Source organism: Morchella importuna, assembly GCF_003444635.1.
Source record: "Morchella importuna strain M04M26 chromosome Unknown Morimp01GS045, whole genome shotgun sequence".
In the NCBI taxonomy this organism is placed as follows: Eukaryota; Fungi; Ascomycota; class Pezizomycetes; order Pezizales; family Morchellaceae; genus Morchella; species Morchella importuna.
In genome coordinates this window covers 187106-214540 of record NW_025763442.1, presented here as the reverse complement: position 1 = coordinate 214540, position 27435 = coordinate 187106, and the positions used below count along the sequence as shown (strand labels likewise).

Sequence of the window (27435 nt, the reverse complement as noted above, 5' to 3'; positions counted from 1 at the left end):
CATACGCCATCCACTAACACCAGCGGGATTCCAGAATCTAGCCTAATTCTTCCTGTTCACGCCCATCTTGGCAGGCACGTTCCAAACCCAAGGGAGGGGCGGTCTTGAGCGTCGGAGAAAAAAAAGTGGTTGTCAAAAACGCTAATATTAAACTTGGTGATTGGTCAATCTCTGCAAATTCCTTCAAGGACCAATTAACCAGTGGCACTAGGATAAGTATTTTTAAGGCACGTTGTAGAATACAGAGTAAAATCATTTCTTTTTGTTGGGTGTAATCACAGCTCTTCGCGGCCGCTCCCATTTTGACCCCTCCCTGAATTGGCGTCTGATATTCTCAAAACTCGGTTACTGAAGGAGGAAACGTGTAACCGCTGGCTCCATAATTTGCAGGACTACCGATGACCGTTCTTCCGCTAAGATCTCCCGAAGATCTTCCCGAATCTTACCCCAGATACTTCCATGCCCCTTGAGGTTGAGTAAATCCACAATGGCACTTGCAGACTTGAGTCTCACACTTTCGTGTCCTCGATCCGTAGAATTCTCTTGGATCCTGGGCCAAATCCTCCCGAGCAGGGTATCCCAGATTTTGTCGTCAAGAGTGAGGGTCACCGACGATAACTTCCCGATTATGTGTTCGATGCATTCTGCTCCACATGTCTTCACCTCATAATTGGCACCAGCAGTACACTCGTCCACAAGGTCTAGGATCTGGATGACCTCACTCTCCGTTTTCGCCGCTGGTACAGGGTTAATATTTAAACACGTGTGAAATTACTTAACCTTATGTAAAGAGGGGTGTAATTCACCTGATTTATTATGCTTCGGCTGAAAAGCATAAGATAACGCCAAAAGTCCATTGATAATAGTCACTTGTTGTCTGGAAGGTCCGTTAGCGTCGAGGTACACTTTAGATCACGACTAATACCTACATTACCTTGATGGATCGGCCATCAGGTGCATCGATATCCATATCATCTTCATTGTCTTTTGAGACAGAAGAGTTAACAATATCATGAGCTTCTTCAAATAAGTCGAGCTGATCAAAACCGTCTGCCAAACTTCCAAGACTCTTCAGGGCGGAGCTTCGATAAATAGGATTATTACGTTTAGCCTCTCTCAAGACAATCTTGAAAGATGATAATTAGCAACAAACACAATACTACAAAATTAGTGTAGGTTACCTTTCTAAGCTCCATCAGCTTCTCTTCATTTTTGCCGAAATGGGCTTTCCCATTAATAGCTAATAAGACGAGGGCTTCCAGCACAGCTTCTTTCCCGTCCCAACTTTTGCCACTTGTTGCTGAAAGGAGCACCGGCCATAATAGGTGTAGCTGTTCCGCTGACAAGTCATTTCCGATAGATTTGCAAGCGTCTGCCAAACTCAAAGCCGCGGTCTGTTTGATGGCCCAGCGCTGGGAGGTGAGATGTGTCTTTGTCATATCAATAATCTCTGCCAGGTAAAGCTTAATGGCACCTGTTCCTCCGGTATTCTCAGACCATGCTTTTCCAAACACCTCGTTGACCGACTTCTCTGGATCATGCTTGCCAACAAAAATGAAAGGAAGCACATCGACGGCCAACGCATTGAATCGGTCGGTAGCACTAGATAAGTAAGCGACTATATGAAAATTCCTAGCTCACAGAGGGACTTACTGTTTACAGATTGCGTACACAATTTCCCCTGCCAGAGCCCGAGGCTTTTCATCTTCACCTTCAAAATATAATTTTCTCGCATATGACACAAGACCCAAAATCTTCTCATCGCTAGCGATTCTACAAAGATAGCCAGCGGCACTAGCATAGCTTACCATGACTGTTTCATTCCGGTCTTGTAGTGAGGATTGAATAGTTTTCAATAAATCGTCCGCATATGGTTTAGATATAAACCCATGACGAACAACCAGGGTTACGATGATGCGACTGCAGCCAACCTAGACAAACGATTATAGCGTCAGTCTCAGGTCTTTGAGTCTACTTTTAGATCGATATAGGACCCGTGATTGATCGTTTCACCGATGTTGCATGTCACGTGATATATACGAAGTTGTGGTGGGAGGTGCGGGAATGTCACAAACGCCCCTGATTCTCAATCCCTGGCCCGTGTTTCTAGATTGAAAACACGGCTCGTGGTACAAGACACCACAGGGAAAGGAGGCACGTGGTAAGGAAAAAAAATCAGATGAACCATAAATGTTTGTCCTACCTTTGATGGTAACCCCAACGCCTTCCGAACAGTCTTCTGGAGCTGTGGGATGAATGTTTTCATAGTCTCGCCGTCTAATAAATCTAAACAACGCTCAATGGCATCCATCATTGGCGAACCGCGGACATTACTCAAGCGCATACGATCGATGTCGTCGCCAGTGGTGTTATATTTTTCCGCATTCAAGTGAAGGTAATTGACGACTTCAGGCTCTAGCGAACTAAGAAGCGCAACAAATTTGTCAACTAAGCTCGGAACATAGGGTAATACCGCTTTCCCGCCTGTTTTTACGAGCTGTAGGAGAGTGCCTGTATCCATCCCAGTTAGTTGAGCCTTCGCCACTGTATGTCTTTTAGAGGTTATAATTCATGTGCAGCGAGAATGGACTTATGCATTCACTACATAAAGAAATATTTAGTGTAAATTTCAAGGGGGTCTGTGGCTCACGCAAGGCAAATATCTGCACTTCCTTCGCTTCTGCCTCTAGTCCGGAAGAACCCATTAAAAACGGCATTAAACTCTTCAAGACTGTTTCAGCATCTTTTGGCGAAGAGCCCGCATTGACATCAACAATTTTGATCATTGCCGCTGTCAAAACACGACAAAGCTTCATCGCAGCGGTCCGAACCGATTCCTTCACATCGTCGAGGACTTTGAATGCAACTGCCCAGATCCGCTCCAGATATTTGGCATATTTTTCAACACCTCTACCTTGAACTAGCTCCCCGATGGCATTGCAGCAACTCTCCCTTGTTCTCCACTCTCTCCCTAAGGCTTGATCAAGTAGATCCTCGATTATTGTCTCAAACCATACCTCCAATACCTCTCTCTCGTCACTCCCCACCAGGCTCTTCCAAATATCTTCCATACTCTTCGCAACGTTAGGATTTGGGTCAAATCGGTATCTGTATAGCTTTGGGTATAGCTTTGGGTTGTGTTTAAGAACATCGGATGAGGACAAAATTGAACCAAGCCCAAAACGGCCGAATGCCGCACGAGAGGACCAGAGGGAGTTGTGTCGCGCGAGTGACATAAATTTATAAACAAGACTAGGATCACCGACTTCAGAGGCGAGGGACATGATCTGTTCACCAATGTGACCGTCAGTCCTAACTCAAATCTATATAGAAGGGAAAGACTTGAGAATCCACAAACATCTTTATATGTGCTAATGCTTCCATCCCCAGTGGGAAGCGCACCCGGTTCAAATAACTCTGTATCCGCAGAGACATTCCCAGTCAATGTACGCTTCTCACCAGTAAAACTTGAAATGAGATTTTTAACAAGTTCATCTTTTGTCGAACTGTCGCCGCGCTCATAAACCATTGTTAACCCTCTGGCGGCCGTTTCTTGTACCAAGTCTAGAACGATCGAAATTAGAATCACAATATATCACTCGCGATTAGGGTTAGGGTAAATAAGCTACCATCTCTGTCCACAAGAAACCCCCTGAATGCTCTCTGCATCTCGCCAAGCTTGGACTGCACCTCTGCGGATTCACCAAGAAATTCCAGTAAGCTAAGCATCCAGACGCAGGTTGCCTGTATAACCAATATTAGCAACGCTACATATGTTTCCTTAAGTCAGATGGAATAACAACTCACCTTTCTCAAGGCGGGCTTGGTCTCTTTGACGAAACCCAAAACCCTTGCCACAACCGTTTTCAACCTGGTCGTGTCCTTCCCACGTACTATTGAATCCTGAAAGCCATCGAGATCAACCTTCGCCTTAACACCTTTACTCCCCCATCCACCCGCTACACTCGCCACTGCCTCGCCAGTCGCAAAGTTTACCTCAATTTGTCGATTTTCGTGTAGACTGAACAGCGTTTCCAATATATTTTTAACCGTATTATCGCCTTTCCCTTCTCCAACTGAACTTTCGGCCACTTCTATATCATGAAAGATGATAGAAAAGTATCCCAACGTAAGGATAGCCTTCTCTTTCCCTTTTTTCCCCAACTCCCCTAATCGCTCTAGGATCTTGTCGGATTTTGACTTTTCAAGCCTATTACCACTCAAAACCCCAAAAATACAGATTTCCGAAAATGCGGTTATCGCCGCATCAAGTACCATCTGGTCTCTGGCTTCTAGTAGTACAGCGATTATTACATCGATACAACGCGTGGTTGTCTCGGGGTCCAGGACGTCTAGCCTTCCACGCAAGCTTAGCCGCGCAAGAAGATACCCCAGTACCAGGATGCCACCATGGACACGGTTAAGCCCCTGCCCACCGGCCTTCTCCCAGCTCTCTGCACCATCCGCCATTTCGGAGAGCAGTACTTTTAATACTGACTGGTCAACTGTAGGGTGGCTCCCCAGAAGTCCCAAAGCACGCGCAGCGGTTGCACGACCTTCGGGCTTCGTTCCAGTGAAGGCACACCTCCGTAACACTCCAACTTTGCTAGAAAACTCTTCCAACATGAAATTTGGAACAACGCCTACAAGTTCCACCCAAACATCTCTGACACCTTCAACACCGGTACCTCCGTATACCATCCCTTCCCATGCAACGCGCATGAATTGCTCGAGTGTGTCCGGTTTCTCCTTAGACAGGCGGCGGAAATACACTTGTAGTTTTTCACGGACCTTATCATCCCTCTCTACGGCAGTATCAAGTTTGCGTTCCCAATCTTCATCGACAAGTATTTCTTCGCCATCGAGCGCCTCCATGAACGCTACTCTACGAACAAATGCCAGGGCGGTGGAAAAGACTTCTACTGGCATAGATTTTGCGACTAGGAGATCATCTAGCCCCCAAGTGATAGCATTATGCTGGGTGTTGAAAAAGTACTCAAGGATAGTGGAAAAAGATGGAAATGCAAATTTGTCTTTTTTGTTGGACGCCCTCTGATTGTCGACATCAACTTCCATTTCATCTGAAGTTTGGGGTTTGTATGCAGGGTGCTTCTCCTCTGGATTGAGAAGGCGGTAATAGTATGGATGAAGTCCTGTAAAGACACCTTAATTCAGTATTCCAGGTGCAGGTTTACCAAAATTACATACCTTTCTTGGCCTCTTCAACTACCTCCCCTCTTTCCCCTTTTCTCCCAATGGCCAACAGATTGGCCCACCTCCCTACAACATTCCCAAATTCCAAGGTTCTATTGGCATACCTAACCGCAGAGAACCGCGTGCTACGGCCTTTCTTTGCGATCATTTGATCCACAATAAGTTCTTCCAGACCATATTCAGTATCTCTGTCCATATTTGCCCTTGCAATAACTGGCAGAAGCGTCGATAGCGCCCCCTCAACTGATACTCCTACACTCCCAACGTGTTCGTCTCTCAATCTTCCAAAAAGAAATTTCAAAATTTTCCACTCTGGCTCGATCACGATTCTGGGTGAACGCTTGGCGAGAAGTCCGAGCGATTCATAAGCGTACCCCCTTATCTCATCCACGGTTCCATTATTATTGCCAATGCCATTATCTTCAGAATCAGTGCTTAAAATCCAGTACCGCACCTTCTCTACTACCTCCCCCGCAACAGCAACCATGACTTCTTCTCCGCCTATACGGGAGGCCCAGTTGACAAAACCAAAGGCAGCCTGTCGCAACCTGAGATAATCGGTTTCTAGCGCACTTTCAACAATGCGTATAATTTCCTTCTTCCATTTGATTTCTACCGCAGTTGAACTTTTTGCCAGCAAAGCAACTATCCGCGCTTGAAGAACAACCTTGACTGCGGGCATGCCAGTCGTTGGTGACCCGAAATAGAGAGTGTAAAGCTTTGCCACAACGTCTTGATCATCTAGAGAAACGGCTGGGAGTGACCTTTTGTAGATGTCTTCGGCAGGCCCCGAAACAGCTGAATTACTATCGGAAGCACCGATAAGAGTGGGGAAGAATCTTTCTCCACCTATAAATGCACCTGACGCCAAAAATTTAAGCACGGACTTTTTTATATCCGCAAGCACTGAAAACGGGGTAAAGGTCTCCCTCTTGCCACCTAGAGTGAGAAATTCAAAATCATCTGGGGATAAACCCGGACAGGACGATCTTTGGGTTCCTGACTGCTGGGCTTGGGGTGTAGAAAAGACAGATAGGTTAAGCAGCATCAGTTTTGAGATCCAGCCCGCCACCCATGCTGCGTCTTCGGGGTTTTCTGCGAATCCAAGTGTCACTCTTAAAGCGGTGTCTTCATTGGTCCCTCTAGGAGGTGGTTCAAAGAACGGCAATATCTTTAAAAGGATATTGAATAGGGCACGTTGGTGGACATGGTTATCATGCTTCGAAATGTCTTTCAGCAAAGGAGGTAGTAATGCTAGCCGTTCAGCCACTGGAAGACGCTCTATTCCTGTCTGGACATACATCAAATCAAAGTTCCGAATCAGAGGATACTTCCCGCCAATTTCCGGATCCTTGAATTGCCCCAATAGTGCGGCGACAGGAAGGAGGAATGTGGGCGATTTAATACGAGTATTAACATGCTGGCAGATTGAAATCACCTAGTTTTTTTTTGTGTTAGATGCTGATTCACAGGAGCTCATAAGTAAAAGATCGCAGACTTTATTCCTGACGTTGACATGCGGGCTGGCTAGCTTCAACAATAGAGGGGCGAGGTAAAGGTTGAGAAGACGCTGGAGCTTATCATCACTTTCAGCGAGCGCAATCTTGAGCTCTACGTTGTTACATAGACGAAGTTCTTTTGCTTCATCGGGCTCCGACATCGTTGGTATAAAGAAAGTATTTGTGTATATAGTTGGAATAGGAGGTATATCTTGTGAATGAAAGCTCAAAGAGAAGTTGAGGTCGGAAGTCTATGACGCGGGGATCCGGATGGCGTTTAGTGGAATGCCCGAACCAAATCTCACAGTAGCCCGTTGATTAGTCATGACTTAGTCATCGTCTTATCTGATCTTAAAGGTCAAAAAAAAGGTTAGGGGCAATGATGAAGAACAAAATCACCTGACGGATTTTTGATATCTATCATGGTCATAAAGTTATAAGAGATTGAAATTGGCTGTTTTTGTATGTAAAAGGCGCCAAGAGTAAACAAAGTGGAACAGTATTACCCATTTATACCCCCAAAAAGTAAACCTACCTGAGCCGTGGCAGCCGGCAGTGAGGTACCAAGATGGCTAGAAACGGACCTTCTGATTGGCCTTTGGAGTCACGATTGTTCCAATTCCGTATGCGCCATGTCACCTTTAAGACTGGGGGCACCATAGCTAGGTTTTTCCATCCTTGAAAGTTGGTTTATTGACACTCTATTTCTAAATTTCTTTATTTCTTTAATGAAAATTTCCAGTCCGGGAGGCGCTTTAACTAAATAGGACTCTTTATCATATATATCTTATTCTAAAGACTGCATATATATACACACTACATATAGCTATATGTACATAAATGTACTTAAGGACATGATTCATAAGATCGCATAATTATCAGCCAATACATATACTCAAAATTTCAATTGACTGGTGGTGCATAACTATATATTATGTACATAAAAATGTGTACTCGTATTGCACCAAACTCATACAGGCAACTTTATACAATTTCACAGGCAACCCTTCCGTCTCCGACATTCGGGGCAAGACATTGGAAGCCTTCCCGTGGATATTCTGAAGGTGTTTAAACTTGAAGCCTTGAAGATAAATTACAGATCTTGCATAGAAAGGGCTCACAACAACTCTGTAGACACCCCCTGGGGGATCTACAGACCACATTTGGACGCCTACAAACCTTCAAAAATATCCACGGGAAGGCTTCCATTATTCCCGAATAAATTATAAAGAATAAAGAATGTATTTATCCGTGGGACCAATCGTATGATTACACTAGCATATGCGGTATATAAGAAATAGACCTAGCAGCATATGTAGGTTCAACTCACGCTCGATATATTCCCAGTTTGCCCCGAATTCTCTCAAGTTTTAGACGATCTGAGTAGCTAAGGAAACCACGACTGCCTTACACTTGATGGCTAGGCTTAACTAGCTTAATACATCCACTTCCGATATAGTATCAACTAGATATAGCTTACTTAAAGAATCAAGACCTAGATGTAACTTACAAATATATAGAGGGAGTGGTGAATCTTACAAGTAGATATACTTGCCGGAATGTTTCTTGTAGATTGTGTCTAGAAAACCTATCCTTCTTAATAGCGACACAGTTCACGAAGTTTTAGGACCGCTACTTCGTCTGAAGATGTATCACTCCAATATATCCTGATGAGGAAGAAATAGCCGGACACAAAGAAGAATTTGGCAAGTACATGTATAACGAAACCACTATCCAGTCGCTCCCACTCAAACACCTTAGCCATAAACCCTAACCCTAACCCAGTATGAATCTGCTCCTATTGACCTATTCATGCACAACCAGTTCTATACTGAGCGGGGCTACTGGGACTTGAATATATTGGAACTATCATCTGCCTTCGTATCAAAATATATTAATATTCCGCAATATATTTGTATTTCTTCAATACGAGTGCGTACCTGTGATTCGTTCATGATATAATCCGGGTAACTTCATTTGGTTTGCGTAGCAACGACAGCTTCTTTCCTCCTCTCACAAAACACTCAGTCATCAACCTCTTCCCCAAAGCACTCAATTCGACTTCTCAAAATCATCCTGATACCTAGATAGTTTATCTGAGCCTCCTCGTGGCCCAACCTTCCTCCCATCATGTCGGGGAACTCGAATATGTTCCTGTACTCGCTGACGGTTCTGCAGCCGTCGTCAATCACCCAAGCAATATTGGGCGCCTTCAGCGGGAAGAAGCAGCAGGAGATCATTGTAGCTCAGGGCTCGCGACTGTCCTTGCTACGGCCAGATCCGACGCAAGGAAAGGTCCACTCAGTCCTCACACATGACGTATTTGGAATCATCCGATGTTTGGCTGCATTTAGGTTGGCAGGAAGCTCAAAAGGTATGTTTCTTTGCGGCTCTACCTTATTCTTCTTTTACCTCTGCAGCTTAGTGATTTTTGAAAGCGACATAAGATCAGCGCGTCTCAACGAGGAAGATAGAGAGGGAAAACGTGTAATGGACACGACTGCTCTGGATAGGCGCGCTAACACAACGGCTTCTTAGACTATATCATCGTCGGTTCGGATTCTGGCCGTATCACCATTCTCGAATACCAACCTGCCGCCAACAAATTCCACCGCCTGCATCTCGAGACTTTCGGTAAATCTGGTGTCCGTCGCGTCATCCCTGGTCAATTCCTCGCGTGCGACCCGAAAGGTCGTGCATGTTTGATCTCGTCCGTGGAGAAGAACAAGCTGGTCTACGTACTTAACCGAAACGCGCAAGCAGAGTTGACTATCTCGAGTCCACTTGAAGCGCACAAGCCGCATTGTCTTGTGTTCGCACTGGTAGCTCTAGACGTCGGGTACGAAAATCCGGTATTTGCCGCTCTGGAAGTGGATTATGGGGAGAGCGACCAGGACGCAACAGGGGTGGCATATGATCAGATCGAGAAGATGCTTGTTTATTATGAACTGGATTTGGGTCTCAATCACGTTGTCAGGAAATGGTCAGATCCTGTGGACAGGAGCGCAAATATCTTGTTCCAGGTCCCGGGAGGCACCGATGGGCCGTCGGGGGTGTTGGTTTGTGCGGAGGATAATATTTACTACCGACACATGGGAAGATCGTCCCACAGGGTCCCAATACCAAGACGGCGTGGAGCATGCGAAGATCCGAGTAGAAAGAGGTCCATCGTTTCAGGAGTCATGCACAAGATGAGAGGGGCATTTTTCTTTTTGTTACAGACGGAGGATGGAGACCTGTTAAAAGTTACCTTGGATTACGAGGATGATGTGGGCGTTTCAAGGATCAAGGTGAAGTATTTCGATACCGTGCCGCTTGCAACAAGTTTACTCATCCTCAAGAGTGGGTTCTTGTTTGTAGCATCGGAGGGCGGAAATCAGTGAGTCAAATCCAGTTCTGGTCTACACCCTCAAATGCTAACGTTCCTACTAGCCACTTCTATCAATTCGAGAAGCTCGGAGATGACGACGAGGAAGCCGAGTTCTCAAGCGAGAACTTCTCCCCTGATTCTTTGGACGAGTACACACCGATATATTTCCACCCTCGCGCGCCCGAGAACTTGTCACTCGTAGAAGCTATCGACAGCATGAACCCAGTGGTTGACTCTAAAATTGCCAATTTAACAGACGAGGATGCGCCACAAATCTACACCGTTTGCGGAACAGGACCACGTTCAACATTCCGTATTCTTAAACACGGGCTTGAGACTACAGAGATTGTATCCTCGGAGCTACCAGGTGTTCCGAGTGCTGTATGGACCACCAAATTGACCAACGGAGACGAGTTTGATGCATACATTGTGCTTTCCTTTACGAACGGTACTTTAGTCCTCAGCATTGGTGAAACGGTAGAGGAAGTCACAGACACAGGATTCCTGTCTTCGGCACCGACATTGGCAGTCCAGCAGCTTGGTGATGATGCTTTACTCCAGGTCCACCCGAAGGGTATTAGACATATAAGGGCAGACCGAAGAGTCAATGAGTGGCCTGCACCACAACATAGGTCAATCGTAGCCGCCTCTACGAATGCTCGACAGGTCGCAGTTGCCTTATCAAGTGGTGAAATTGTGTACTTTGAAATGGACTCTGACGGTCAACTCGCAGAGTATGAAGAGAAGAAAGAGATGACTGGCACGGTAACTTGTCTCTCCCTTGGTGATGTCCCAGAAGGTCGAGTTCGAAGCTCGTTTTTGGCAGTAGGATGTGACGACTCGACAGTAAGAATTCTCTCCCTGGATCCTGATACAACACTCGAATCAAAATCCGTGCAAGCCTTGACATCCGCGCCATCATCTCTATGCATCATGGCAATGCCCGACAGTGCCGCAGAAACATCTAAGAGTTCCACTTTATACCTGCATATCGGTCTATACAGCGGGGTGTACCTTCGGACAGTTTTAGATACCGTGACCGGGGAGCTGACGGATACCCGAACACGATTTTTGGGACCTCGGCCGGTGAAGATATTCAAAGTGATCGCACAAGGGCAGCCAGCAGTGTTGGCCTTGAGTAGCCGGCCGTGGTTGGGATACAATGATGGACGAGGACAGTTCATGCTTACACCGCTGACATACCCAATGTTAGAGTGGGGCTGGACCTTTAGTAGTGAACAATGTCCGGAGGGGATGGTTGGCATCCAGGGGCAGAATCTCAGAATTTTCACGATTGAGAAACTCACAGACAATCTTCAACAAGAAAGCATACCGCTCCCTTATACCCCAAGAAAAATGCTTAAGCATCCCGACCAGCCTTTGTTTTACGTCATCTGTGCGGATGCCAATACGCTATCTGTAGCAACCAAGCAAAAATTGCTTTCAGGCGCTCAAAATGGCGAGTCTACCGAGCTCTCACCAGCCGAATTCGGGAATCCAAAGGGCGAGGGTCATTGGGCATCATGCATCACTATTGTTGATCCGCTCGGAAAAGAGACCCTTCAAACAATCGAGCTCGAAGAGAATGAAGCAGCGTTTTCCATAGCGGCTGTATCCTTCGCTAGCCAAGAAGATGAGGTTTTCCTTGTGGTTGGGACGGGTAAGGACACCAAGCTCTCTCCCAGGTCATCAACAAACGGCTACATCCATATCTACCGCTTTATTGACAATGGGCGTGAGCTCGAGTTCATTCATAAGACCAAGGTGGACGAGCCACCCCTTGCACTGCTCGGCTTCCAAGGCCGTCTCCTGGCAGGTATCGGACGTGATCTCAAAATCTTCGACTTGGGAATGAAGCAACTTCTCCGCAAGGCGCAGGGGCAAGTCGCGCCCAATTTGATCACAGGTCTCCAGACCCAGGGATCCCGTATCATTGTCAGCGATATACAGGAAAGTGTCATATACGTTGTCTATAAATACCAAGATAACCGGCTCATCCCCTTTGTCGATGACATGGTCGCGCGCTGGACCTCCACCACCACAATGATCGACTACGAGACCGTCTGCGGTGGTGATAAGTTCGGGAATCTGTGGATCGTACGATGCCCTCAAAAGGCATCAGACGAGAGTGACGAGGACCCTGCCGGCGGTCATCTCATCCATGAACGGTCGTATCTCCAGGGCGCTCCTAACCGGTTAGCATTGGTGTGCCACTTCTACACACAGGACATCCCAACATCCATTCAGAAAGCGCAGCTCGTTGCGGGAGGAAAGGACACGCTAGTCTGGACGGGTCTTCAGGGTACAATTGGTCTCATGGTCCCATTTGTGAGCAGAGAGGACGTGGACTTTTTCCAGACGCTTGAGCAGCACATGAGGACGGAGGATGCGCCGTTAGCCGGGAGAGACCACTTGATCTACCGAAGCTACTACGTCCCTGTAAAGGGTGTTGTGGACGGCGATCTTTGCGAGCGATACACATTATTAAGCCGAGACAAGAAGGCGGTAATTGCACAGGAATTGGACAGGAGCATAAGGGAGGTTGAGCGAAAGATCGCAGTAAGTACCCCATTCTCCGCTGTACTGCTTCTAGCATCATCACTAACCATTTGGGCGATAGGACATGAGGAGTCGGGTTGCATACTAGATAGATACAACACCCGCTAAGTAGAGTGGGGGCGGGCGGAGGTGGAAGGGTTATAGTTTTAACTAGGTATTCATGATCTTGAGCGAGGGTTAAAAATTGTACTCTAATTCTTGCAACATTTTTTTTATTTTTCATGTGATTTCTTTCTGCATTAGTTTTCTTGTTCTTTCTTACTCTTGTATGCAAGCCTATACGTGATCTATGCCCAAAAAAGTAATTGAAAGAACGGCCGATGCTTCTACAACCTTCCATGATGGTGATAATTGTCCTTTAAGAAACCCTAACCCTTAATGTTCTGGAACCATCTAGAATCCCACCATCATGCCACATCACTCGGGAAGGTTCTGGGGGCCCGAGTGATATCCGGAGCATTCAAGATATCGCCATTATCGTCATGCACAGCGTCTATATAAGTATGCCGTCGTGTCCTCGACTGAAGGCTGTTTTCTCCTCGGATCAGAAATCAACGAAGCTTTACACGAATTCCTAAACACCTATCTTCAAAAGAGCGTGTCTTTAAAACCTCTCGCGTCTCAAAAAAAAATCGAAGCTATATTACTCGAGTTATCGCGAATATCCCTATAAAACACCATACAGTTAATCCTCTCGAACACACAATACCAAAAAACTATCTCCTCAAACACAAGCACCCAAACACACAAACCAAAAAAATGCCTCTCTTCTCTCACTACCACCCCACCTCCGCCAACGACATCTTCCGCCTCCTCGATGGCTTAACCAGCCATTCCTCCAACCACAACCAGCGTGCTTCTACACCCACGAACCGCCGAGCTTTCACACCAAACTTCGACGTGCACGAGACTGACGCCGCATTCGTGCTCGAGGGCGAGCTGCCTGGGTTGGAGAATAAGTCGCATGTGAATATCGAGTTTACGGACGATAACACGCTGCTCATCAGAGGGCGGATTGAGCGAAGGGCGCATTCGACCCCGGCTGGTGATGTCGAGGCGGGGGAGAATAAAGAGAACGACAAGCAAGAGGGTAAGGGGAAGCAGGTGGTGAAGAAGGACGAGTCTATGAAGGAGAAAGAGAATTCCGGGGTGAAATATTGGGTGGCGGAGCGGTCGGTTGGTGAATTCCAGAGGAGCTTTTTGTTTCCTGGGCAGGTGGAGGTGGAGAGTGTGAAGGCGAGTTTGGAGGATGGGGTTTTGAGGGTTGTGGTGCCGAAAAGGGAGGTGGTGATGGGGAGAAAGATTGAGATCTCGTAGGTGGCATGTATACGGAGCTAATGGTCTTTTCTTTTCCTAGGTTATGTAAAATTTGCGGTTGGAGTTGATGTAGTGGTTGGTTTGGATTGTCGTGGATAATACATTAATATTCTAGAGTATTTTTTGTTTGCTCTGTTTAGTAGCCAGCTGAAGAATAGCAGTCTTTTTTAAATAATGTTTCCGGCAGTCCTTCGATCAGGGCGATATCTCGTGGTCTAGTCTTAATTAATTTTGTGAACCAAAGAGTGTTTTCGACAGACCAGCATTGGCTGTTGAAAACCTCATCCCAACTTTGATGTAACCCTCCTCCCTAGCGACCACAACTCGAAAGACGAGGCTAGAAAGACAAAGTAGAGGAATAAAGGTGAACGGTCCATCAACCCCTCGGCCAGCACCCAAGAGTCGAGAGGTTCCTTCCAAGGGCTAATTGGTTGAAATTAGCATTCCTTGAAGCCTTGAAAGAAACCTCGCCGTTCGTCTGTTCTTCTCTACTCTGTTCGGGATATGTGGGGGTTAGACTGTGGGATGGAAGTGGAAGGGGAGTGAAGAGAGGGAAAGGAAGAAATATATAGAGGAGTAGGCTTATGTCTTCACACAGAGGCCGCGCTAACTTGGTAGGGGAGCTTTCCCTGGGCGTTACGTCTTGTGCCTACATTCACATGGTATCTTGGCCCGCACGATGGTTTTTTTTTTGTTTAATTCATACTCGCATGCAACCTTTCAGTTATGGCGGAGCACTCAATCTACAGCACAAGTACAGGGTTTCACCCTTTATGCCTACTAGTCGCTCCTTTCAGCAGGATATGGAATACCCCAACCGGCTCAAGGCCAGCACTCATACCTAGCCACACTCCATCACCAGCCCGCATGCCCCATTTGGGCGCCGGGTACATGGAAAACTCTCCCCAGGAGCAGAAACCATCCCACATGCCAAGCCAGGAAAAGAACCCACGATTAATATCCCCTGGGTCACCACCCCTACAGAATTTGAACCTTCGACCTCTTCTACCCTTGGAAAATTTCCTCATTGGGAGAACTCGGCCACCTGGAAGCCTACCCACTCGGCCATCCAGGGGCGGCCCGCACAATGGTAGAAAGACGGTAGAAACTTAGACCTTGGGCCGCGTAATTGACGACGAAAAAAAAAAAAAAATCAACAAGCTCACATCATGTGTCATAGCCTGCGGGCTGCATACATGAATGAATTATCAGTCAATCAATCATCCTCACATCATGAAATATCACTCGACAGTTCTCATGAAGGAGAATATCATTTCACACTTGAAGTGGCCCTTTTAATAGTCATGAGGTTTTTTTGCACTGTTTTTGGGTCGTTTAGGTTTAATTTATTATTGTTCAGGATGTATTGCAGGGTGTCTAATCTTGCAGTGTTGGCAACGAGTGACATCTGGTGATGCCGGTCCCCCACAATCAACCGCTTACAGTTAGTGCGAAGCACGAGAAAACAGAAATCACTTTTTTTGTTTATCTGAGCGAATGTATACAATGTATAACTCGCATGAAAAGAAAGCAAAAAAGCATTTTATCGAAAAGGATCAGAAACTTTTTTTGACCAACCCAACAAAAAAGCTATGTTACCCTGAACCCGATAACAATAACTACCAATAATGGAAAGAAAAACAATATTACAAATATTCTATAGTCTACAAACCAAACTTATTTTTTCCTTCCCCCATCAACTGCGCGCGCAACATCCCTTCTAATCTTCCTGACTCCCTCCACCACCTTCTCTACGCCCCCGAAAATTGACATATCTCTCAAGGCGCGCCCAACATTACCTTGTTCCAATTCGAGCACGCGGTCGACTAGTTCCTGCTCCTTGTCGCTGCCATCCTCGTCCACGATTGCCTTGGAAATCTTTGATGCTGCTGCAAGTAAAGCGTTATGGAAGGCGGTGGCAGCGGCAATGAGAGACGTGATGGCCGGCCTGATGGTTTTATGCAGCTGCTTGTGCAGCGGGGATTGCAGCGTAGGGGCCACGAAGGCTCCGACGAGGATGGCCGCGTCGATATATAGGTGCATGGCGTGAAGTGTGTTCCATTCTGGTTCGCCGCTGGGGACGCTGTCAGGGCTGGGGGTGTGGGAGCTAAGCCATGACTGTGCTTTCTCGGCGGAGGAGATTATGGTAACGCCATCTTTTGCAATGGCAGCTTGGATCATGGCTGTGAGGAGGCAGGCAAACTCGATGTAGTCCCGCTCGGGTTCGGTGAATTCGATGGTGGTTTCGGGATCAGCTTGGATCTTTTTTAGGATGGAAGTACAGTTTTCGGGTTGTAGAGAGAGCGGGCCGGGGGCCGGGAGATCGTGGGTGACGGTTATAACGGCTTTACAGTAGACAACTAATTTCTCTACTACCGCAAAGGCCTTGACCCAGTTCTCGCCTGGTGGGGCACTAGTTCGGAAGAGTTCTTCGAAACGCTTCTTTTGTACCTTTGTAGCTTCACCGCCTTCTTCTGCGGCCGGGATACTCGGAGGGTGTTCTGTCTCACAGTTTACAAGGACACCAAAGTCACGGTTATCCCAGACGACAGCGTCATCCTTGAGTACAGTATCGAGAGTCTCCAAGTCATCGATCTTATTGGTCTGTTGTGGTCCCAGGCGATCAAGGCGGCGGCGCTCAATCTCCCACATTGAGCGACAGACAGAGCCGGCAACGCGTTCGCTGAACTCGATAAAACCCATCATTTGTGCATAGCCTCCGCGCTCAAAGGCGAGAACAAGCATGTTTGGTGTTTGTGAGGAGCTACTTTCATATATTCTCCCGGCATCATTGAGAATCGCCCCAACCTTCTTCTCAGCAGGCAGAATTGTACTGATCCGGGTGAGAAGGAAATGGGAGAGCGTATCGTTCTGAATCTGCTTAATATTAAGACGGGGGTAGATTTCAACTGCGAGGGATGCTGCTCCGAGTAGAAGGTATAGCCGGACGAGAAGGAGCAGGGCTTGGTAATTATGTTTACTCTTGGAAACAATAGCTTCGAGAATTATCAAAGCCTGATAGAGAGGCGCCTGTGCTGTGATTGAAGTAGAGGAGGATGTGATGGAAGAGTGCAAGAGATGCAAGCGGACGAGACCCATAATAGAGAGAAGGGCGGCATCATCGCCATATTGGTTGTCTGTATCAAGTAGTGCAGAGCCAAGTGGGAGGGCACCGACATAAATCTTGAGGGATGATGTAATGAAATCATTGAGTTTGGGGATTACCTCCTCTTCCGAGGAAGTAGAGGTGGCAGTGATAGTAAGGGGGGAAATGGTGAGAAGGTAGACAAATTTGTGATGGTTGATCTGGGCAGCGGTCTTGGAAATCTTTGATTTCTGGTAGAAGCCATCTGTCAGTGATTGATAACTTAAAATCTGCAAGCTCCTTTCAAGTACCTCATCGTCGGCATCCATATCCTCGATATGCTTCTCCACAAATCCCAAAAACTCCTTCTTCTCACTCATCTCCAGCATCTCAAGATAATTCTGCAAATCCTCGAAACAACAGCTCTTTGTTCCAGTTCGTGTAAAATACTCTTTACATGCCTCCAGCAATGTGGGAGTACCTTCCGGCCCCTCATGGTGATCATGAAACAGTGACGCAAATTTTACCAATGCAAGATCTGCATTTCTTGATGTACCCGCCTTTGCGGTTTCCCTGTGTTGCAGAATAACCTCAAGTGCTTTGTTACCCTGATCCTTGTTTTCTTGGTTGTAAAGCTCGCCCGCGGCCTTGACGAACCCTTCCCAAACCCTCCAATCGTCCCCGCGACCCTTTGTCTCACCCTCAGCTTCAGGAATTCTAGCTCCATCATTCTTCTTCGCTACTTCGCTTGCATCTGCCTCGCCATTTGTTTTTGCTGCTGCTGATTCTTTGGCCTTTACTTCAACCCCATGCAGAAGGTCCTCACAGGCCTTCCACACTTCCATCCAATTGCCGCTCTCCTCCAGCAAATCCAATTGCCGTCTAACGAGACCCCACCAATCTCCAGACCCAATCTTAGAATCAACACCAAGATTTGAAGAACTCAAGAGCTCGAGTGCCTCTTTTGTAGCTGTTGCAGAATCTGGTGCTACATAAGGGAGGACCTCGAGGTAGAGTCCGACTTCTTGCGATGTTTGAATGGCTCGGGGAAGTACCACGGTAGTATCGGTAGGTGTATCCGTTCGCGACTTCGAAATCATCCTATACGCAAGCTGACCGAACAACTTTTTGTCCACTGCTGAATCCGGAAGTGAGTTCTGAAGTGAAAGTATCAGTACATTCTCTCAAGCTGGTTTAGTTTCCGGGAACAGGAGGAGCACAAACATGTAATAGCAGACATGTTAGGACAGCCCAAAACCAATACTCTCTCCTTTTGGGGTAATTTTTCTGGAGTGCCATAGCAGCTTTTTGGGCGCCTCTCCAATCAAGAATTCGTACAGTTCCCCATAGCCATTCTCGTGTTAGAGCCTCATCTCCGGGATGTGCCTTAACAGAACGCTCCCACATCTTGGCCACCTCACCGGCATGCTCCGAGCCTAGCATCGACCATACTTTAGTGGTTGTGGTCAGTACCTCGATGGAATCGATTGGAGGAGTTTTTGCCGAGAGTTGCTTGGCGATAGCGAGAGCCTCTTCGTAGGATGGACCGGTTTTAATGAGAGTTAAAATAAGGGCTTTGATGGCCTAGGCTCAGACGGAGGTCAGTATGAGACATAAGTACATGCGGAATAGCTATTTTCATTTATGGATAAGAGGGAATTACAAAAAGATAATCATTCTTCTCGCCTTTTTTGATGCGTTTGTTGCAGAGCTGTAATGCCTGCTTGTAAGCTCCTGCATCAAGCGCATCATGTACGAGCTGGTTCTTGCGGTCCTGGCGGAGAGACATTGCTGAAAGCGGATATGTTTAGTTGGAATTTGAAGTCAATGTATGTACAAGAAAATAGATCGAAGCATTAATGGATAAGAAGTATCAATTTCCTTGTGACGTGGAGATAGATAAATCTGTTGGGGGGTTGTTAAGGATATCGTGGTCTTAATTCGAGAGTGGGGAGAATATGGGAGAGGTGGAGCCGGGTAACCCATGTGTTCTCGAAGGTTACAGCTCAATTGATCTTACATACTCGTCTATTCATAGCGTTTGTGAACACCACCGCTATTGCATGCCATACAAAAAGGTTGTCTTGGCTATTTTTTGTGTGTATGTAATGCCGGTTGTGTTCACAAACGCTGTGAAAACACGAGTACATGTATCCCTGCTAAATCGGGAGAGAGATATCTCCACATTGAGGAAGGAATTTGAAGGAAATACCGGTGAAATATTATAGACAGAGTATATGTTTAATACATATTCCTCGGTAAAGTATCTCGCAGGAATATATCGACAACCAGATCTAGTCGATCGATCATCAATATATATGCAATATTCCAGAAGTTCCGGGGGTCTCTGAGACTAACCAGATAGTGACGTGAGTATATGAGTGCTGTAATACTTCTAAAATTGCTACCACTACCAAATTGAGTTAATACCGAGATGTAAAAGCGAGCGTAGTGTGGTTTTGTAAAAATGGGGTATATCAGATAAATCCTATGTTCTGATCGTTCCCCAACACTGTAAATCGCATTGCATATTGGATTCAAATATTTAAGAAAGTGGTTAGTCGTTGACCCAATGGGAGTGCATAATTCACTATCAATCTGAGAGACGCAACGCAGCTCCGCTGTCTTACACATTGTACTCTACGGTCTCTATCCAACGATGTTGGTTAAGAGACCGTTAGTATGTACGCTGTAGGTACTAGTGCGATTACTACATCATGCAGTGACTAATACCAGAATAAGCTGAAAAACCGGGTAACTGTAGGCCTAAGGGCGGCTCTGTCCTCAAGGAAGTGGACTTCTAATAAAGGAGAGAGCTCCAGGTCATCCTCAAGAGTTCGAATTTATCGCTCAATTAAACAACCACAACCAAAGACCTCAGCCATGGCTATTTTCAGTGGTTATACCTTGATCCGCTTGCTCACGGCTGCCCACATCTTTCTCGGTACTCTCCTTATCCTAACCCCCAAACGCCTCACCGAGCAGCCCATTATTTTCCTCCTCGGCGAAGCCGTCGGCCTTGTTAGTAGCTATGGCCCAATTCTCCGCCCTTTCCACTTTTTTTAACATATCAACTACAGTCACAACCCACGGAATCTTTCTATGATAATCCACTTGCCAGTTCAGTCCTCGGACTGATGTTCATCCTCTCCGGCCTCTCCGATTTATTCGCCGTGTCCTCAATGGAGGAGGTATCGCGCGGTTACTGGGATGCGCAGTCACCAGTTCGCATGACTTTTTTTGCCTGCGTCACGGGATACACATATATTTTTCGGCCCGGGCGTGGGAACACCGCGGCCAGTCACCCGCTGAAGAACAGTCTGGTCTTCACGTGGGCGTTTATAGAAGTTCTTGCATGGTTCTGGGTATGTCCTTTTTTTCTTGCTCGGATCCTGCCAGCGCGTGGGGTCGCTAATCTAGTTCCTCCCGACAGATCTATCAGCAACTGAGAGAGGAACGCCGCGGCGCACAGGAGAGGATTGAGAAGCGGAGACGGATGCATGCGAAGCTTATGGCTGGCGAAGTTGACGACTTTGGTAGGTAGATTTAGGTCCGGCCATGGAGGTAGTATACCTAGCATGTATTTTTTGCCATTTTTCTTTTTTGGGGGATGAAGGACTAGGTAAGATGGGTACGGTGCATATATACGTAGAGATTATAGACGTGTTTTTCTGCCATTTGTCAGCTGTCAGTTTCAGCACAGACCCTCTCACGTGATCGAGTGATGGTCTATGAACATATTCTATCCCTTTGCGGAGACGGGTCTAGCCTTATTTCCAATATACCGACTGACGCAGGTTATATCCTATTATTTGGAATGCCAGGAAGCGAAGCCCTACTTGTTTGTAGGGTATCAATCAGCTCTCTCTTGAAGGAAAGACCACAGTATTCGATGAACCACCGCAACTCGAGGGCAATGGGATTCTAAAGAGCTATCGTCAGCGTAAAGCTTGGCCTCTTAATATAGCAACTCCTAGGAAGAGCATTTGTAAAAGCCAGAAGGATTCGTGAGAGGGTCGTTGGATACGATTGTGGTAAGAAAAGGCCATCACACCAGCTGAGTGGTGTGGTGGGTGTGGACGGTGGTGAAGCGGAAGGAAATGATCAGGCTCGATTTAGTTATCCTCTGCTGTAAGGGTGGAAGCAGGGGGGTTGGGGAATCGATGTTCCTACATGTATTCTTTGCTCCGGCACTAGAGAGGGTGTGGTTAACAAAACCTGCACTACATAGCAAGCACAAACTACGTCGAGGTGCCGTACACCGGAGGTTAGACGGATTTCTACCCGGGTAACTGTATCTCTGTGTCATTTCATATGCCATCTTATATATATCACTCCGGCTTCTGAAGCCCCAACCTGTCCAAAATTATACCTGACACTACCAACAGGACTGGAACCCTAACCTAGCTTATGGACAATGAGGACAATAACAAAAATAGTGATGGGCACGAGCCGGCTCGGATTGTGAAGACAATTAAAGGCTCGAGCTCTCATGTTTATACCTAAAAGTAGACCTTAGGGTAAGTCGGCATATAGAGTTTGTATTCAGGATAAATAATGGGGGATATATTCTCATATAAATTACTAAGCTCTGGGTTTTTTGAATTATTACTAATGTTTTGCTAGGCTAGAGCGTTTTGGATATGGGCTCGAGCTGGCTCGGGTTCGTCACTAAGAGAGCTCGACCTGTTCGAGCCAGCTCGGCTCGTGCCCATCACTAAACAAAAAACTTGGAGATCTTAGATTCCATACGCGTCAATATAGCCCACACAAAGATCAAGCACATGGTCATGCATGCATATGGGGTAGATATATATAAACCATTCCATCGTTGCATATATACTACATGTAAACACATGACTCGTGTATGTAACTGACCATGTCTTCATCATGCATGCATGCCTGGGATAATTAATTACAGAATATATCTCCTTTAGCTCTTACTTGTCCTCCAGGGAATTCAAAGGCGAGGAGTCGAAGATGATGATAAACGATAAATTACGCAATATCTACAAGGTCGAATGGTTGTTAAACTTGGTTTTCGAGAAGCCATCTGGGATGAGGATCTGTGGAGCCTATGAGATAAAGGCCGCTCATATGATGCTTGCGAATATGATCAAGTCACAAATTAAAACAAACCTTCGGTTTTCGTTCAAGTATCCATTACAACACTCCATAATCAACCGTTTTTATATACGGCTAATAACCAGTTGAGATTAACTGCTTACTCAAATGCACATGCTTGTTGCCAAGATAATGCAGCGATCCAAATCATGCAACCGAAAGAAAGAGAAAAACGCCTTACGCACAAGGTGATACGCGACATATCACACAACGCTGACGGAGGTTGTGCATGCTTAGAGGACAAGGCTGAGGTTTTGAAAGCTACACTACTTAAGTTGCTAGGCTCAGCACGATCTCTGAGAACCACCACTTCAACCCCCAAAAGACAGATGGGGCATGTTTTTCCATATTACCCGACTTGCTTCTAATTATTGGAGCTAACTTCTTATTGTTATAATGTAGTTTTCGAATAGATCCTTGGTTACAGGCCCGAGAACGCTACCTTGATGCGATTAACGACGAGCAAAAGGTTCTTTTCCAGAGCGCAACCCTAGAGAACTTATTCCACATCTACAGTACTGGGACAGTTGAAACACAACACCGGGCGAAAAGTAGATCCAATACGGCAGCGAAAAAACTGCAATCATTTGTCGCTGCAGTCGACTACTTTGGCGGCGTTATCGATGCACCTCCTAGTGTGGTTTCATTGATCCTACGTACAATATGGGGCGGCTTCCGGGCATTATTATATGTTAGAGTACCCCTGATAAACAGTTAAAACCCCTCCGCTAACTCTTGAATAGCTTTCAAGTAATTTCAAGAAATATTACTCCAAATTGGTCAACGTTCTCAAAAAGGTGGGGGATATAGTGTTTAGATTCAATGCCTACGAGCGCTTATTCCCTACCCACAAACACGTTATCGGGTACATGCCATTTGTTTATCTGGATGTCCTCGAGTTCTGCATGCAAGCAAACAATCTTTTCCGGAGCGCAAGGAGTCGTCAATGTAAGTCTAAAGAAATCTTATGCAACACCAATATAACCAGCCCCTAAAAGCTGGGTTCAAAATGCCTTGCTTAGATCTATAACTAGGCACTATACAAAATCTATGGAAATCCTTTATGGAAGACTCTGGCGGATCTCTGAGAAGAATACAACACTATATGGAGAGGGTCGAAATCGAAGCAAGCTTATCTTATATAATTGAAGAGACTGCAGATAAAGAGAGACACAGAAAAGAAATAGAACGGAGGGATCTAGTTTATGAACATGTCGGTGGCGGCGAAAAGCGAGCCCTTTCCAGTCGGATCCGGGCCCTAGAGCATTTTAGGGCGCAGAAGGAGTGGGAAAGGCAGCTGGTAATGCTTGAACGTAAGAACCCCTTTTATGATAATGTGCAATTGTAATACTAGCTTATATATATTATAATGGATACTTAGAAGAGAAAATTGATGGAATATCAGCCCTACAAAACCTATCGCAATGTCAACCTAAGTGGAAGCATCATAAACTCCAAAGAGAGCGAAGTGCAGGCACGGGTAAATGGATAACGCTTACACACGAGTTTTGCAGTTGGATAAGTCAAGGTAGTTCGTCCTGCATTTGGCTTTATGGAATTGGTAAGCCTACATTATTGCAAACCTTACTAGGATTTTCAAACGTTAACTTTCATTAGCTGGCTCTGGAAAAACTATGTTGACGTAAATTATCCACTAACTAGTGCCTATTTTGACATGGTAGGATTGTGCTGATATTGTATAGGACTGCCGTGATTGACACCATCAAAAGTGAACACGATCTTGAGGATGCCCTCTTGGCATATTTCTATTGCGACTACAAAAATAATGTGACACTCCAGGCCCGAGAGATCGTTGGAAACATAATTCAGCAGTTATCTAGTGACCCCCGGGTTTCTAAGAGAATTGTTCGAACTATAAAAAATATTTATAAGAATGACTGTGTTCCAAGCATGCAGGAGCTCTCTAATATTCTTTTTCTATCGATTAAGGAGCTACCAAAGGTCTTCATCGTTCTCGACGGCCTAGATGAATGCAATGAGAAGGAGCGTGAACTTATCTTGCCATGGCTAGTTATGTTGGGACGAAGCACCGCATCCATAGTCAAGCTTTTTGTTTCCAGCAGAGTAGAAGACGATATACGCAAATCATTCACCGGTCGTAATTGGTTTTCCATCGCCGCTAGTTCTAAAAGCGTCTCTCCGGATATTTCTATGGTTATTGGAAATACCATCAAAACGAAGATAAGAGACGAGAAGTTTTGTGTACGGAATCCCATTTTTCTACAAGAAATTATTGATACACTCGTGGAAAAAGGGAAAGGCAGGTATGTAACTATAAATTGATTAGTATCCCTTGATATTTCTCACTCGCTAAGATAATGCAGATTTCTTTGGGTGAGATTTCAGCTCAACGATATCTGCGAGGAAATGTCAGAGGACGGTGTCAGAAACGTTTTGAACAATCTTCCAAGTGATTTGAACGAAACATACACACGAGCTTTGGTTGAAATAATACACCAAGGTGCAGCTCAGATCGATTTGGCTCAAAAGGCCTTTAGGTGGATAGTAGCGGCCAGACGCGCCCTAACTCTAGATGAGCTACGGGAAGCGGTTTCTATAGAAGTAAAGGATAGATCGGTTGATTTCGATAAAGTGCCAGAAGCCTCACAAGTCTTCAGGGCCTGTGGTAAACTTGTGGTATACGATCACCAGGACAGAAGTATTCACTTGGCGCATTATACTGTGCAACAGTTTTTAGTTTCCGATGTTTCACTTGACGAAATCGATATTTCCAGGCAGCTTACCAACTTCCATTTTCGATCAGAAGTTGCTGAAATTGAAGCTGCTAACATTTGTGTCACCTATCTTATGTTTAACGACTTTGAGGACGATTTCGAACGCGAAAGGACCCTCGCCGTCACGCAATCCGAAATTCCGCATCTAACAGCGACAAGTTGGATACCAGATATGATAGGCTTAGTTAAAAAGACAAAGAGCGATATGTTGATTTTCCTCCGCAAGGCAGGATTCTCACGCCCATCAGTCGACATCAACCAATATTTTAATCTCCTTTTAAGACCTTGTAGAGCTACCCGAATCAAAAATCGATTCCTCGACTATATTATCAACCATTGGGTTGAACACACCATTTATCTCGAAGGCAGCCATGGAATGATTGAATCGTTCGCAGAGCTAGTATTAGACCACAAGGTTTATTTCAATTTCCGACCCTGGGGAAATGGCGAGATCGGTATGTCAGACCGTTTATGTGAAAATGTGTTCCGTTGGGCGGTAAAGAATGATTATGGACATATTATTGCGATTTTACTTGCATCATTTACTCAAAGGACGGGTTATAAGCCTTTTGATACGCCCCCCGTCAAGATTCTCGACTACATCGCCTCATCTTACATAAACTGCCTGGTGGAAGACGAATTATCCTTTTATTATGCAGCGAAAATGGGCTATGAGAGGACTTTGCAACTACTTGTGTCTAATCATGGTCAAAAGCTTTTTTCATGTTTTTACACCACGCCCACCATTAAAACAGCCATCATCATAGCCATGTCTAATGGACACGAGCGAGCAGCAATGCTTCTGCTCGAAACATTCGCTGAAACCCCAGAATTCGAACTTGGATATGACCAAAACTCTTACCACCTTAATTTTACCCCAGAACTTTCCTCTCCTAGTAATAAAAATAACTATTTACCCCTCCATCTAGCAGCCAAATTCCGGCTCAAAAATGTTGTGGAAATTTTACTCAGCTCTTTCGGTTACGAGAAGTACGCCGCAATAAACGGTCCTGACCCAAGTGGATATCGCCCAGTTCATTATTGCGCTCAAAATGGGGACCTGGAGATCTTAAAGCTTCTTTACTTGACAAGGAACCTGACCCTCAACTCCTGGACCGATGATGATGAAAAGTCAACAGCTTTATACCTCGCCCTGTATAACGGCCACGAAGACGTAGTGACATTTCTTTTGGGTGTAAAAGCCTGTGTCGATGAAAAAACGTACACCCTCGCGCTCAAGGCAACTCAACCTGGCCGCCAAGTGCTGGAAGCAATTCCTCTAACACTAGAGGCATCGATCCGATCGGGATATCGACCGAAAGTTCAAAACTTCCTGGTATCACACCATAGCACACTCACTCGGACAACCGAGAGACGCGACATACTACGGTCCCTGCCAATAAAAACCATTGTGGCCTCCTCTAAGGTTAATGATACCGAGGTTCTGGAGGAGCTACTGTTATGGGCATCGGAACACGGGCAGTCAGATATTCTGATTGAGATTTTTGTTGGGGCCGCAGAAGGTGGTGCTGGAAATTTAGTAAAGAGGTTAGTTGGTATGGGTGTAGATGTAGAAGCCAGAAATTCGTTCAAGAGGAGAGCGATTTCGCTGGCGGTTAGGAATGGCCACGAACATGTGGTAAAGATATTGGTGGAGGCAGGTACAACAAAAACTAGCAAGAAAATACGCGAAATAATTTTGTAGACAATGTTAATTAGGTTTGGGCTAAATATGTAAAAAGAATTCCTGTGATAACCTACTCTACTCTACTATTTATACTTGGCTCCTCAACTGAACCGAACCAACTGCACCCATCATCTACCATTACTTACGCTCCTGGTGGCCGTTTTCTACCAGATGAGCATTTCCGTCTTCTCGGCATGCACCGCCCCTTGTTCTCCAGCTAAACCTCCACCGGATAGCGTACACATGATCAGGGGAAAGAAAAGCAAAAGAATATGATAAGCTCTGAGACCGATTTGAACGATCGACCCTGCGATCTGCAATCGCATGCTCTAACCCCTGAGCTACCAGAGCTGGTTGCTGACATGCTCAAAATGTGTAATACGACTTTTTTACCCGCCGACGTGTTAGACAAGCCAAGTACAATCGAATCTCCCTATAAGGTACAAAAGTGGCGCGAAGTCGTACCCTTATAGGCCGTGTACCCTTATACACAGGGTGAATCTGTGCCTACGAAGGTGATTATAGCCCGAGAACCCATACCCTTATAAGGCGATTACCCTTATAAGAGATACCCTTATAGGGAGATTGGACTGTATCACGACTTCTCGGGTTCAGCCGCACTACATACGCTATAATCGCGCGAATACACTTTAAATAAACATTTGTCTACTACACACTGATGTAGTTCGCTTGAGCTAGATATACTACATGATAAAAGAAAGGAAAAAGGCATTTACATCCTATCCCTCAGACGCTCCTTCCCAATTAACTAATAGTCAGTTAACTACAGGAAAGTTGTGTAAAAAAAAACATAATTACGGAAT

General features: G+C 45.8%; 6 protein-coding genes across 6 annotated transcripts; 4 read left to right on the top strand and 2 right to left on the bottom strand.

The window, feature by feature from the left end:
• Positions 1–345: 345 nt before the first annotated feature.
• Positions 346–6874, bottom strand: LAJ45_10406 (uncharacterized protein; the record flags this gene model as incomplete). Its single annotated transcript, XM_046119931.1, has 14 exons — positions 346–737; positions 807–877; positions 930–1017; positions 1105–1126; positions 1182–1602; positions 1654–1754; positions 1809–1931; positions 2204–2511; positions 2651–3287; positions 3359–3564; positions 3630–3744; positions 3808–5153; positions 5209–6652; positions 6713–6874. The coding sequence occupies 14 exons, from the start codon at positions 6872–6874 to the stop codon at positions 346–348; spliced, it is 5436 nt and encodes a 1811-aa protein (XP_045966909.1).
• Positions 6875–8843: 1969 nt separating this feature from the next.
• LAJ45_10405 (uncharacterized protein) lies at positions 8844–12730 on the top strand (the record flags this gene model as incomplete). Its single annotated transcript, XM_046119930.1, has 4 exons — positions 8844–9087; positions 9252–10092; positions 10146–12642; positions 12704–12730. 4 exons carry the CDS (start codon positions 8844–8846, stop codon positions 12728–12730), a joined length of 3609 nt encoding a protein of 1202 aa, XP_045966908.1.
• Positions 12731–13401: 671 nt separating this feature from the next.
• On the top strand, positions 13402–13959 carry LAJ45_10404 (uncharacterized protein; the record flags this gene model as incomplete). The annotated part of the gene is made up of 1 exon (XM_046119929.1): positions 13402–13959. One exon carries the CDS (start codon positions 13402–13404, stop codon positions 13957–13959), a length of 558 nt encoding a protein of 185 aa, XP_045966907.1.
• A 1677-nt stretch (positions 13960–15636) lies between these two features.
• LAJ45_10403 (uncharacterized protein) lies at positions 15637–18833 on the bottom strand (the record flags this gene model as incomplete). Its single annotated transcript, XM_046119928.1, has 4 exons — positions 15637–17295; positions 17356–18201; positions 18269–18628; positions 18708–18833. 4 exons carry the CDS (start codon positions 18831–18833, stop codon positions 15637–15639), a joined length of 2991 nt encoding a protein of 996 aa, XP_045966906.1.
• A 1094-nt stretch (positions 18834–19927) lies between these two features.
• LAJ45_10402 (uncharacterized protein) lies at positions 19928–20972 on the top strand (the record flags this gene model as incomplete). The annotated part of the gene is made up of 4 exons (XM_046119927.1): positions 19928–20065; positions 20125–20409; positions 20478–20580; positions 20869–20972. The coding sequence occupies 4 exons, from the start codon at positions 19928–19930 to the stop codon at positions 20970–20972; spliced, it is 630 nt and encodes a 209-aa protein (XP_045966905.1).
• Positions 20973–22317: 1345 nt separating this feature from the next.
• Positions 22318–26629, top strand: LAJ45_10401 (uncharacterized protein; the record flags this gene model as incomplete). Its single annotated transcript, XM_046119926.1, has 9 exons — positions 22318–22502; positions 22571–22859; positions 22912–22918; positions 22979–23116; positions 23203–23481; positions 23550–23729; positions 23786–23810; positions 23872–24453; positions 24514–26629. 9 exons carry the CDS (start codon positions 22318–22320, stop codon positions 26627–26629), a joined length of 3801 nt encoding a protein of 1266 aa, XP_045966904.1.
• Between the last annotated feature and the right edge of the window lie 806 nt (positions 26630–27435).